We start from the raw sequence: 14880 nt of genomic DNA on the forward strand, positions 1-14880 counted from the left end.
ACAAGATCAAATTGTCCACTACCTGAGTCCAGATCTGCTGCAACCTATCCACCACAGAATCCACACCAGGACAGTCCGAAGACTCAACCTGTCCTGAAGAGAAACGAGGATGGAACCCAGAATTGCAAAAAAATGGAGAAACCAAGGTAGCCGAGCTGGCCCGATTATTAAGGGCGAACTCAGCCAACGGCAAAAAGGACACCCAATCATCCTGGTCTGCAGAAACAAAACATCTCAGATATGTTTCCAAGGTCTGATTGGTTCGTTCGGTCTGGCCATTAGTCTGAGGATGGAAAGCCGAGGAAAAGGATAGGTCAATGCCCATCCTACCACAAAAGGCTCGCCAAAACCTTGAAACAAACTGGGAACCTCTGTCAGAAACAATATTCTCAGGAATGCCATGCAACCGAACCACATGCTGAAAGAACAAAGGTACCAAATCAGAGGAGGAAGGCAATTTAGCCAAGGGCACCAGATGGACCATTTTAGAAAAGCGATCACAGACCACCCAAATGACTGACATCTTTTGAGAAACGGGAAGGTCAGAAATGAAATCCATCGAAATATGTGTCCAAGGCCTCTTTGGGACCGGCAAGGGCAAAAGCAACCCACTGGCACGAGAACAGCAGGGCTTAGCCCTAGCACAAATCCCACAGGACTGCACAAAAGTACGTACATCCCGTGACAGAGATGGCCACCAGAAGGATCTAGCCACTAACTCTCTGGTACCAAAGATTCCAGGATGACCAGCCAACACCGAACAATGAAGTTCAGAGATAAGTTTATTAGTCCACCTATCAGGGACGAACAGTTTCTCTGCTGGACAACGATCAGGTTTATTCGCCTGAAATTTTTGCAGCACCCGCCGCAAATCAGGGGAGATGGCAGACACAATGACTCCTTCCTTGAGGATACCCGCTGGCTCAGATAAACCCGGAGAGTCGGGCACAAAACTCCTAGACAGAGCATCCGCCTTCACATTTTTAGAGCCCGGAAGGTACGAAATCACAAAGTCGAAGCGGGCAAAAAATAACGACCAACGGGCCTGTCTAGGATTCAAGCGCTTGGCAGACTCGAGATAAGTCAAGTTCTTATGATCAGTCAATACCACCACGTGATGCTTAGCTCCTTCAAGCCAATGACGCCACTCCTCGAATGCCCACTTCATGGCCAGCAACTCTCGATTGCCCACATCATAATTACGCTCAGCGGGCGAAAACTTCCTGGAAAAGAAAGCACATGGTTTCATCACTGAGCAATCAGAACCTCTCTGTGACAAAACCGCCCCTGCTCCAATCTCAGAAGCATCAACCTCGACCTGGAACGGAAGAGAAACATCTGGCTGACACAACACAGGGGCAGAACAAAAACGACGCTTCAACTCCTGAAAAGCTTCCACAGCAGCAGAAGACCAATTAACCAAATCAGCACCCTTCTTGGTCAAATCGGTCAATGGTTTGGCAATGCTAGAAAAATTACAGATGAAGCGACGATAAAAATTAGCAAAGCCCAGGAACTTTTGCAGACTTTTCAGAGATGTCGGCTGAATCCAATCCTGGATGGCTTGGACCTTAACTGGATCCATCTCGATAGTAGAAGGGGTAAAGATGAACCCCAAAAATGAAACTTTCTGCACACCGAAGAGACACTTTGATCCCTTCACAAACAAAGAGTTAGCACGCAGGACCTGAAAAACCATTCTGACCTGCTTCACATGAGACTCCCAATCATCTGAGAAGATCAAAATGTCATCCAAGTAAACAATCAGGAATTTATCCAGATACTCACGGAAGATGTCATGCATAAAAGACTGAAACACAGATGGAGCATTGGCAAGTCCGAACGGCATCACTAGATACTCAAAATGACCCTCGGGCGTATTGAATGCAGTTTTCCATTCATCTCCTTGCCTGATTCTCACCAGATTATACGCACCACGAAGATCTATCTTAGTGAACCAACTAGCCCCCTTAATCCGAGCAAACAAGTCAGATAACAATGGCAAGGGATACTGAAATTTAACAGTGATCTTATTAAGAAGGCGGTAATCAATACACGGTCTCAGCGAACCATCCTTCTTGGCTACAAAGAAGAACCCTGCTCCCAGTGGTGATGACGATGGGCGAATATGTCCCTTCTCCAGGGATTCCTTCACATAACTGCGCATAGCGGCGTGTTCGGGCACGGATAAATTAAATAATCGACCTTTAGGGAATTTACTACCAGGAATCAAATTGATAGCACAATCACAATCCCTATGCGGAGGTAGAGCATCGGACTTGGGCTCTTCAAATACATCCTGATAATCAGACAAGAACTCTGGGACCTCAGAAGGGGTGGATGACGAAATCGACAAAAATGGAACATCACCATGTACCCCCTGACAACCCCAGCTGGATACCGACATGGAATTCCAATCCAATACTGGATTATGGGTTTGTAGCCATGGCAACCCCAACACGACCACATCATGCAGATTATGCAACACCAGAAAGCGAATAACTTCCTGATGTGCAGGAGCCATGCACATGGTCAGCTGGGCCCAGTATTGAGGTTTATTCTTGGCCAAAGGTGTAGCATCAATTCCTCTCAATGGAATAGGACACCGCAAAGGCTCCAAGAAAAACCCACAACGTTTAGCATAATCCAAATCCATCAGATTCAGGGCAGCGCCCGAATCCACAAACGCCATGACAGAAAACGACGACAAAGAGCATATCAAGGTAATGGACAGAAGGAATTTGGACTGTACAGTACCAATGACGGCAGACCTAGCGGACCGCTTAGTGCGCTTAGGACAATCAGAAATAGCATGAGTGGAATCACCACAGTAGAAACACAGACCATTCAGACGTCTGTATTCCTGCCGTTCAACTCTAGTCATAGTCCTATCGCACTGCATAGGCTCTGGTTTAACCTCAGGCAGTACCGCCAAATGGTGCACAGATTTACGCTCGCGCAAGCGTCGACCGATCTGAATGGCCAAAGACAAAGACTCATTCAAACCAGCAGGCATAGGAAATCCCACCATGACATCCTTAAGAGCCTCAGAGAGACCCTTTCTGAACAAAGCTGCCAGCGCAGATTCATTCCACTGAGTGAGTACTGACCATTTCCTAAATTTCTGACAATATACTTCTATATCATCCTGACCCTGGCACAAAGCCAGCAAATTTTTCTCAGCCTGATCCACTGAATTAGGCTCATCGTACAGCAATCCGAGCGCCAGGAAAAACGCATCGACACTACTCAATGCAGGGTCTCCTGGCGCAAGAGAAAATGCCCAGTCTTGAGGGTCGCCGCGCAAAAAAGAAATAATAATCAAAACCTGTTGAATAGGATTACCAGAAGAATGAGGTTTCAAGGCCAGAAATAGCTTACAAGTATTTTTGAAACTTAGAAACTTAGTTCTATCTCCAAAAAACAAATCAGGAATAGGAATTCTTGGTTCTAACATAGATTTCTGATCAATAGTATCTTGAATTTTTTTGTACATTTATAACGAGATTATCCATTGAAGAGCACAGACCCTGAATATCCATGTCCACACCTGTGTCCAGAATCACCCAAATGTCTAGGGGAAAAAAAAAAGTGAACACAGAGCAGAAAAAAAAAAAAAATGATGTCAGAACTTTTTCTTTCCCTCTATTGAGAATCATTAGTTTGGCTCCTTGTACTGTTATGTTTGCTAATGACAGGTGTTATGAAGGCACTCCAGAAACACAGTGTGCTTAGCGATCAGAGCGCACACAGTGATCTGACAAATACCCAAAAATACAAGAACAAGCTCTGAGACGTGGAAACTCTGTAGACTGCACACCTGATCCTATCCTAAACACAACTAAAAGCGGCTATGGATTGCGCCTAACAACTACCTAGGCAACTCGGCACAGCCTAAGAAACTAGCTAGCCTGAAGATAGAAAAATAGGCCTGACTTGCCCCAGAGAAATTCCCTAAAGGAAAAGGCAGCCCCCCACATATAATGACTGGGAGTAAGATGAAAAGACAAAACGTAGGGATGAAATAGATTCAGCAAAGTGGGGCCCGATATTCTAGGACAGAGCGAGAACAGTAAAGCGAACTTTGCAGTCTACAAAAAACCCTAAAGCAAAACCACGCAAAGGGGGCAAAAAAAACCCACCGTGCCGAACTAACGGCACGGCGGTACACCCTTTGCGTCTCAGAGCTTCCAGCAAAACAAAAGACAAGCTGGACAGAAAAAAAGCAACAAAAAAGCAAAAAGCACTTAGCTATACAGAGCAGCAGGTCACAGGAACAATCAGGAGAAGCTCAGATCCAACACTGAAACATTGACAAGGAGCAAGGATAGCAGAATCAGGCGGAGTTAAGTAATGAAGCAGTTAACGAGCTCACCAGAACACCTGAGGGAGGAAGCTCAGAAGCTGCAGTACCACTTGTGACCACAGGAGTGAATTCAGCCACAGAATTCACAACAGGTGTTCCAATGGCCCTTTGTGGAGACTCAACCCACCAGGTGGGCTTGATGTCACCTGACAATACAAAGGTGACATCAACCACTGCAACGATTACCCCACTTGCCACTGCTACAGGGCAATTGGAAAGAGCGAGGCTAAGTGCCATAACTGGTACATCTTAGAGATGCATCTTTTCTGGGGTGGCTGAGAGCTGATGTTTTTAGAATGGGGGCCAGTATCCACAGCCCCTTCCTAGGCTATTAATATCAGCCCACAGCTCTCTGTATAGGCTTTGCAGGTTATTAATTATAGGGTGACCCTATGTCATTTTTTTGGGAAGTCCACCATTTTAATAGCCAGTATATGATAAGTATACAGTTGTGAACTGAAATTAATAGCCTGGGAAGCTCTATGGGTATTACCTCCTTCCCAGGCTATAAGCATCTGCCCCCAGCCACCTGCTTTCCCTCTGCTGGTTCAGAAAATTATGCAGGAGCCCAATCCATTTTTTTCTGAAAAATAATCTAATTATAATTAATTAATTAATTAATTAAATAGATGTACGTTAAGCTGCAAACACACTGTACTAATTGTATGTGTCACTGACATCTGTATAACTATCTATTTTATGTGTATATACTGTATGTAATCCATCTATTATATGCTGTTGGGTCCTTCTATGCAATATGATGTGACTGCTGAATTGCCGGATTTTCTTATATAGATAGATAGATTATGAAATTTGGAACAGCACCAGACAAAATACCTTTACAATGCTCACGCATCCCTAGCCAGCAGTCAAAAAAGGCTCCTTAAGATAATGAAAGAAAAATGAGAAACACCACAGCAGACTTCCAAAAATTGTGATGTTTAATGCCCAAACGGCGTGGTGACGTTTCGGATACAATCCTTTCTCAAGCCTTTCAAAACTTACCAAAAGCTGATGGTTGGTGTATCTCTTTAGATTTTCTTTTAGCTCTCCCAGCAGTCACATTTACTGAATCGCAATTGTACATGAGGTTTTGTGATGATTGTGGATTCACAGCAAGTAGAGATAGGCAAGTGGATTAGCTGGGAATATAATTCTTGTAAAATCTTTAGGAATTTGTTGAACCTGGAGAATTTGAACATTTTGAAATTCGCTTCACGCAAATGACTTAAAATGGTAGCTGCCAGTTTACAAATTGCGGAAGATAGCATAAGTCACAAAAAGGTCGTATGCTCTCAGGCTGGCTTTCGTACATTGTTTTGCAGCTACCACATCACATGGTATAACACAGCCAATCAAGAGGGACTGTCATGAGCTGTATAAAAGCAGAAAAGGCAATAATTTTCGGGGTGAATCTGGAAAGTGAGAGAACGTCACGTCACAGTTTAGTCATTGAGAAAGAGAGGAAGAGAAATAAAACGCTGAAGAAACTGCACAGATAGTGTGTGACAGTGCAGCAGTGAAGAAGATTAGTGCTGGACTAAAAGATAATTGTGTCATATACTTGTATGTCTTTCCGGCCAATTAGAGGATTTGCAATTTTTTTATTTGCCACAAGTCAAATTTCTTGGGAACATTTCATGAATCTTGTGAATTTGTCTTTCACAAGATTTGTTGATTTCTATTAGTAACTTTCAATTTTTTTTTGCAACCAAGTGGTGCCTAAGCAAAAAGCTTTTCCTGATGTTTTCCAAAGATTTTCTGAATTGATGATGGACAGATTTCTACTTTAACTGGGACACAAGGTCACTGCATAAGAAAATTGTGAATATATACAGAACAGGGCAGAGCATGCGTTGAATGTGAGCTTTAGAAAAGCCTGAGGACAAGCAAGGTTGATCCATGTTTTCGTCTTTCCTAAGGTTTTCCCTAGAAGAGTGGGCAGGTTTCCAGTTCGAGTGAGTAAGTCGTGCGGTTAAGGCTCACAGACCAGATTCCATTCACAGATCTGAATGACATAAGAGCTTTGGAAATTTGAGATTCTAGAATCGGAATTCAGGTGAGTTTTTTTCTGATTTATTCTTTTGTAACCCCCAAAAGCAGGGTGTGGACAACCTGAGAGCTACACTTGGTGTCAGCAGATATGAATATACATTCCTTAGCGTTAGTCCAGTCTAAGAATAGGCTACATCCACTGCAATCTTTCTCTGTAGGATCCTGACAAGCTGAGGTCTGAGATGCTTTTTAGTAAGAACCTCCAAACCACCTGCTTGGGGGGTTCAGTCACATTGACAGTAAAGACTTTAACAATAACATCTCAAATTGTAGATTACTAAAGGCCCTCATGCACATAAGATTTTTTGTCAGCTGAATCCCCTGATATTGAAAGATTTGGCTGATGGTCTAGTTTGTTGGAATACCAGCCAATTGAGTTGTGGGCATGTTGATTGGGCATGTCCAATTTTGGCCTGATGATTGTACGGCTCTCCTGGAGATAAGCAGCTGGGAGACATGTCAGCTGATGGACTTCTCACAGAAAACACAGTAGTGCTTGGTTGGTTGCTTGTCCAACAGCAATCTAATGTGTATGGCAGGCTTATCTTTCTCACCTCATCACTTTCTCACTATTGCTGTTTTATGTAATTTTACATGATTTACAACTTACCAAACAATTTAAGATGTTAGACACTTATGGGTGGAAGTCCCATTATAGAGAAAACATGTTATTCAAGGAATGGGAAGACAGTAAAGAGGTGGTTGAACCTGTCTACGTCTCTCTTCATTAAATTCTATGTTAAACAACTTTACAAACGGTAGTGGTCACTGGGATATTGGTCACCTTGCCATCAAGAATTAAGTTCAGAAGACCTCTTTACTCTTAATCAGTTCTTCTCCAAAGAGTGGGATGCCAACTTAAGGGGAATTTGTGACCTCTTTAACCTTCGTGCGGCTGAGTAGGTACAATTGTAATTATTCCGTTTTAAAATTGCAATAACTTTTTTTTTCGAAAAGCCGTAGAGGGCTGAAATTTCGTGACATATCTGCAGTTTTGGTCCAGAATATATTGGCCAAATTTCAATAAAATATATATGAAGGTACAATTGTACCTCTGCAGCCTGTTAACGTTGTAAAATCATGCAGCCTGACGAAGGTTAAGGAATATTATTTTTACAGTTTAAAGGGAACAAAAAAGGCAATCGGCCCACCTGTCTGGCGCTCGGCAAACAGTCCTCTGTAGCGATATAAGTAGATCCACATAGAAGTCGGAACTTGCAGTATTCCATAAAAAATGGGTTTATTGTTCAGATTAAAATTATGAGTGGTAAAGAGAAGCAACAAAAATAATTATAAATGTATAAATCAATGGTGGAGAATGGATGCACTTCTATTCAGGCATCTTAGCAACTAGTTTCTGACCAGTGCGGTCCTTAGTCCGGGGTCACACTTACGAGTTCAATGCGAGAAACTCACGCGAGTCTCTCGCATCAAGTCCCGGCACTGCCGCCGGCATGTGGGACCGGAGCGTTCAGCTGCATAGAAATACTTGCGCAAGTTTCTCGCATTGAACTCACAAGTGTGACCCCCCGCCTTAGTCGGAAACACCATCCTGCCACATAGGATATGCGTTCGGGATTTAATTACAATCTTAATCATCAGATGAGAATGAATAGCATAACAAAATCATGGAGACTCATATAAATAAGTATACAAATATGCAACAAAAATACATAAATGAAACACTGTAATCCAAAAAAGATATCATTAACAAAGACTTAAATCTGATCTTTTATTAATACCTGCTGGGTGGGGCATATTTAACATTAAAATCTAGAATAATTCTTGGGAATCTGTTCACATCGAGTATGGTATTATACTAGTCAAAATAATCGGATGGCGCAAAATTCAAGCCCCTAGATAAAATAGAAATCTGCGCAGCATCAAGAATATACGATGTTAAGTTCACAACAATATACTTGTCCTCATCTAATTCTTCTTCCTGCGATTCCTTAGTGGATATCTTCTTGTGATGTTTTCTACATCCCCTCCAGTATTGTTTTTTTTTTACATTTTTCTGCAGTCTCTGTTCTCCCAATAATTATCTTTCCTTGCCTGCAATATTGCTAGTAAAATTACTCCTAGAATCATCTGGAATTGCTTGCCTGAGGAGGTGGTGATGGCGAACTCAGTCGAGGGGTTCAAGAGAGGCCTGGATGTCTTCCTGGAGCAGAACAATATTGTATCATACAATTATTAGGTTCTGTAGAAGGACGTAGATCTGGGGATTTATTATGATGGAATATAGGCTGAACTGGATGGACAAATGTCTTTTTTCGGCCTTACTAACTATGTTACTATGTTACTATGTTATGAGTTAGAATCAGAGCTATCAATGTCCGTGGAACTGACTGACAAGTTTTTTCCCGTCCTTCTGGGTTTTTTTTTGTTTTACTTGATGCTCTTCTTTTTTAAGATAGATTTAGGGGAAAAATCATCTCGATCCCATCATCCCCATTCATGAACTCTGTCAGTGTCATAATTATTTTTGTCCTCTTTAAATTTATTTTCTTTGAGATGTGTAATGTCAGATTCTAATTTCTCCATGTTGAACTTCAAATTATGATCCAATTCTTGAAATTCTAAAGATTCCTTAAATAGCAACACTCGGTCTCATAGTTTTTTTATGTCAATTTTAATATTGATCAGTTCTGCTTTCTAGTGCGAAATAAGTAAATATATACATAATGGTGGGAATTTTCTTAATGTTTATGCCTCTTGGCATCAATTTTTGCTTATATATTTTCATTTTTGCGTTTCTGTTTTTCCTCTCCTTCTTCCCAGAGCCATAACTTTTATATTTTTTCTGTCAATAAGGCCATGTCATGGATTGTTTTTTGTGAGACAAGTTGTATTTTTGAACGACACCATTGGTTTTAGTATAACGTGTACTCAAAAACGGGAAAAAAATTCCAAGTGTGGTGAAATTGCAAAAAAAGTGCAATCCCACAACGTTTTTTGGGATTTTTTTTACCCTTTTCACCAAATGCTAAAACTGACCTTCCATTATGATTCTCCAGATCATTACGAGTTCATAGACACCAAACATGTCTAGGTTATTTTTTATTTAAGTGGTGAAAAAAAATCCAAATTTTGTGAAAAAAAATTGTGCCATTTTCCGAGACCCTTTGCATCCCCATTTTTTGTGATCTTTGGTTGGGTGAGGGCTTATTTTTTGCGTGCCAAGCTCATGTTTTTAATTATACCATTTTGGTGAAGAAAAGATCTTTTGATCGCTCGTTTTTGCATTTTAATGCAATGTTGTGGCGACCAAAAGACGTAATTCTGGAATTTTGCCTTTTTTTTTAGCACTAAGCCATTTAGTGATCAGGTTAATCCTTTTTTTATTGATAGATCAGGTGCTTCTGAACACGGCGATACCAAATATGTGTACGTTTTTTTTTTAATATTTTTAAAAACATTTATTTTTTACTTTTGCCATTCTTCAATAGTTTCCATGGGAGACAAGAAGCTGTCATCGGCTCTGCTACATACAGGCGATGATCAGATCACCTGTATGTAGCAGAATACCTCACTTGCTATGAGCACTGACTACCAGGTGGCGCCGATAGCAAGCCGGCAGTGACAATGATAGAGGTCTCCCGGAGACCTCTGGTTGCTATGCCAACCCATCAATGACTCACGATCACTTGACGGGGTCACCGATGGGTGGATTTCCGGCCCGATGGCTGGAAGCATGCGTTAAATGCCCCTGTCAGATGACAGCGGCATTTAATGAGTTAATATCTGCGGGTGGATCACGCCGGAGCCCACATTAAAGGGAGAGAAGCGATATGCGCTATATTAGTACGGCACATGTCGCAAAGGGGTTAAAGTAGTAGGATCCTTCCATGTTAGTAATTTCCCTATTGATACCATTTGTTGCTTTAATTTTCTGTTATTTTTAACCTCTAGAGCACTTTCATGAAAAATATGTGAATGTCTGTTCATACATTATGAATATTCATCCTTTTTTTCTGAATAATTGTGCATCATGCCTATTATTTTCATTAAAGGGGTATTCACTTTTCCAATATCCTATCCCAATATGTAGTAGGTGTAATAATAATAATTATATAAGTATAATAATAGCAAAAGTAAATACCTCCAATTAGAAATGTAGTATAGTTCTTCTGAAAACCTAGGTCACTTACTCCATGTGCAGAGCATTGCAGTAGTTTAGGTTATAGCTAGTGTTGAGCAATACCTTCCGATATTTGAAAGTATCGGTATCAGATTGTATCGGCCAATATCCGAAAAATATTGGATATCGCCGATACCGATACCTGATACCAATAAAGTCAATGGGACACAAATATCGGAATGTATCCTGGAATGGTTCCCAGGGCCTGAAGGAGAGGAAACTCTCCTTCAGGCCCTGGGATCCATACTCATGTAAGAAATAAAGAATAAAAATAAAAAATATGGATATACTCACCCCTCCGGCGGACCCTGGGCCTTAGCGGTGTAACCGGCAGCCTCCGTTACTAAGAATGAGCGGGTGAAGGACCTTCGATGACGTCGCGGCTTGTGATTGGTCGCGTGACCACTCATGTGACCGCTCACGCGACCAATCACAAGCCGTGACGTCATCACAGGTCCTTCATTCGCTCATTCTTAGGAACGAAGACTGCCGGTTGCAGAGGTTACAACCAGGGCGCGTCCGAGGGTGAGTATATTCATATTTTTTATTTTTATTCTTCATTTTACACATAAATATTCATACCGATTCCCGATATCGCAAAAATATTGGAACTCGGGATCGGAATTCCGATACCGCAAATATTGGCCGATACCCGATACTTGCGGTATCGGAATTCTCAACACTAGTTATAACCACTGATATTGACAGTTAAGCTACAGCCACAGTAGCAGTATTTGGTCAGTATTTTGCAACAGTATTTGTGAGCCAAAATCAGGAGTGGAACAAATAGAGGAAAAGTATAATAGAAACATATGCACCACTTCTGCATTTTTAACCCACTGGCCACTACTCTTTTAGGCTTACAAATGCTGATGTGAAATACTGACCAAATATTGATAGTGTAACCGTAGCCTTAGTTAGCTCTTATTGGTCATAATCATGGATACCTAAGCTAACATAAAGAGCATTATGTTAACTTAGGTATCCATGATTGTGACCAATAAGAGCTAACTAAGGCTACGGTCATGCAGGGCAGCACATGGGGTTAGTGACAAGGATGTTTGGGTCCGTCGGGTTCGGCTGAATAGTTACAAAAAGTTTGAGTTTGCATACTAGACCCAAACTGTCTCCTTTAGCCAGGCTAGTTGTCAAAAATGGAGGGACCCTCACACCGTTTTTTTAAAATTATTTATTAAAATAATTAAAAATGTGTCGTGAGGACCCCTCTATTCTTGATAACCAGCCTTGCTGAAGCTGGCAGCTGAGGATGCAGCCCCCATCTTTGAGTTTTGCATATTCTGGTTATCAAAAATACAGGGGAACCCACGCCATTTAAAAAGAAAAAAATATTTACAGTGCAGGAGCCGGCAAATGAGGCTGAGGGACTATGGGAGATCTAAAGCCTCTGTCACTCCAGGTCTATTCTCCTCCCAGCGCCACCTCCTTCTACTTAACTGATGACTCATTGGCGTGATGTCACACAGCATAGAGGCTGTCAGTCAAGCAGGAGAAGGCGGAGCTGGTCAGAGAATAGACCTGGAGTGACAGAGGCTTCAGATGTGCTATAGCCCTTCAGCCTCATTTGCATATCAATTCAAAAGCTAATTTCTCAGTAATGGATGAACGCAATAGCAATGTAAAGGTTTGCTAGATTTGTCTTAAGGTACCATCACATTTAGTGACGCTGCAGCGATATAGACAACGATGTCGATCGCTGCAGCGTCGCTGTTTAGGTCGTTGTGTGGTCGCTGGAGAGCTGTCACACAGACAGCTCTCCAGCGACCAACGATGCCGAAGTCCCCGGGTAACCAGGGTAAACATCGGGTTACTAAGCGCAGGGCCGCGCTTAGTAACCCGATGTTTACCCTGGTTACCACTGTAAAAGTTAAAAAAAAAAACAGTACATACTAACATATCGGTGTCTGTCACGTCCCCCAGCGTCAGCTTCCCTGCACTGTGTCAGTGCCGGCCGGCCGTAAAGCAGAGCACAGCGGTGACGTCACCGCTGTGCTCTGCTTTACGGCCGGCCGGCGCTGACACAGTCGGTCCGGGAAGCTGACGCCGGGGGACGTGACAGACACCGGAATGTGAGTATGTACTGTTTGTTTTTTTTAACTTTTACAGTGGTAACCAGGGTAAACATCGGGTTACTAAGCGCGGCCCTGCGCTTAGTAACCCGATGTTTACCCTGGTTACCCGGGGACTTTGGCATCGTTGGTCGCTGGAGAGCTGTCTGTGTGACAGCTCTCCAGCGACCACACAACGACCTAAACAGCGACGCTGCAGCGATCGGCATCGTTGTCTATATCGCTGCAGCGTCGCTAAATGTGACGGTACCTTAAGACAAATCTAGCAAACCTAGGCGGCCATGCGCTTAGTAACCCGATGTTTACCCTGGTTACCAGTGAACACATCGCTGGATCGGCGTCACACACGCCGATCCAGTGATGACAGCGGGTGATCAGCGACCAAAAAAAAGGTCCTGATCATTCCAAGCGACCAACGATCTTCCAGCAGGGGCCTGATCGTTGGTCGCTGTCACGCATAACGATTTCGTTAACTATATCGTTGCTACGTCACAAAAAGCAACGATATCATTAACGAAATCGTTATGTGTGAAGGTAACTTTAGATATAAATAAATAGATTTTTTTTTAGATGGGGTGAAATTATTTTAACAGATTCCCTTTCAGGACTCAAGAGTTATCTCTTCTATGAGACAACCCCTTAATCTTAACTGCAGGGAGTGGAAAACTTTTGCTTTGTTCAAGTGCCGAACCCCATAAATTGGTCTTGTAAATAATTCTATTAACTGAAGCAGCTAAAATTATTGCTGAAACACTATAAAAAAATTGGTCAACATTGAATAAATAGAAAATATGTCTGTTTTTCTGTTCACTTAAGGCGACCATCTGTGCAGCATGTGAGTGAGATATAGGTCTTAATCTGCCAATCTGTCTACAAGAGTCTGTCATCATCAATGGTTAATGATGTAATGTAATGAGAGACTCTCATTTCTCCACTACAGGTTCTTCGGCGGATATGTTGCCCCTCGATCCAGTCACTGTTCTTTTGTCCATTATAACGTGTATTTTTTTGGCAACTGCTATTTATAAACAGAAGGAGCATGTTCCCCCGAATTATCCTCCTGGTCCAAAGCCATGGCCAATAATCGGAAATATTCCAGAACTGGATGTACATAAACCTTACTCATCATTTCAGGAGGTAAGATCTGATGATCATTGATTTTTAAAGATTCAAGTCTATGATTATCTATTTATTCACTGACTTGACCGGATTGCTTGTTTGACCATCTAGAAACCACTTCAAAATTGTCTGGAAAACTCTTCCTAATTATTTCTAAGGAAAATCCACTTTGCTGTTAATTTGAAGAGGGTTTAAGTGTTAGATTTTTTTTTGAGAAAGGCAAGTTTTAAAAAATACCTGGTGGAAAATCGAAGTGCAATCTCACTTCTTGGATCTTGATGTAATCTGGTCCCAACAACGCACCGTCAAATCTGGATGCAAAAAAAATTTCATTAGGACAAAAACTATTTCAAAATCTAATTTAAATCATTTTAGGAGATGCTTCATAAAAAGAAACACTCGTCCAAAGTCTACCCACCCAAAAAACTTTTCCTGAATCTATTTCTGAATGTCTAAGGGTAAATTCACACGGGGCCTTTTTGCAGTGTTTTTTTTTTTTGCTGTGTTTATTTATGCTAATTTTCAGCTGCTTTTTACAGTACTAGCAAAGCCTATGAGATTTCAGAAATCTCATGCACACAGCTATTGGGTTTTTGTGTGGTCAGTATTTTGCAGCGTTTTTTTTTACATAGGGTATGTCACTTCTTTTTTTCACCCATTGACTTGTATGGGTGGTGAAAAAACGCTGGAAATACACTAGATTGACTTTTCTTGCAGCGTATTTGCTGCAGAAACGTCACACTCGGCTCTGCTACTTCTAGATGGCAGTCTGCATGATGCGTCCATACAGCCTGCCATCCAGCAGAGCGGGCCCGACACCCATTCACTTGAATGGGGGGGTCTGACATTACAGTGTTTGACACGCTGTCATATGAATGACAACACAGCAAACACCGCTTCTGATCGGCAGGAAAATCCTCCCCGCCGGTCAGAGAGCCGCAGATCCCACGCTTTCAGAAGACAGCAGGAGCGCTCAGCTGTGATCAGAGGTGTAAACTTCACCTCCGATCACTGGTGTCAGCTGATGGGACTTCTGATCCCATCATCTGACACCTGCTAATGCTAATTACAGTGACAGCAGGAGCGGTGGATGGGAGTTTTCATCTGCC

At 42.1% G+C, this 14880-nt stretch overlaps 1 protein-coding gene across 1 annotated transcript in view; it reads left to right on the plus strand.

Moving 5' to 3' along the window:
* Positions 1-6295: 6295 nt before the first annotated feature.
* The window catches only part of LOC138638715 (cytochrome P450 2K6-like), a 67945-nt gene continuing 59360 nt past the window's right edge, over positions 6296-14880 (plus strand). The window contains exons 1-2 of the mRNA XM_069728232.1: positions 6296-6425; positions 13593-13789. Of these exons, the coding sequence (XP_069584333.1) occupies positions 13607-13789 (183 nt within the window). The 5' untranslated portion in view covers positions 6296-6425; positions 13593-13606. The remainder of the gene's footprint in view (positions 6426-13592; positions 13790-14880) is intronic.

The sequence above is a fragment of the Ranitomeya imitator genome, chromosome 5, assembly GCF_032444005.1.
Source record: "Ranitomeya imitator isolate aRanImi1 chromosome 5, aRanImi1.pri, whole genome shotgun sequence".
In the NCBI taxonomy this organism is placed as follows: Eukaryota; Metazoa; Chordata; class Amphibia; order Anura; family Dendrobatidae; genus Ranitomeya; species Ranitomeya imitator.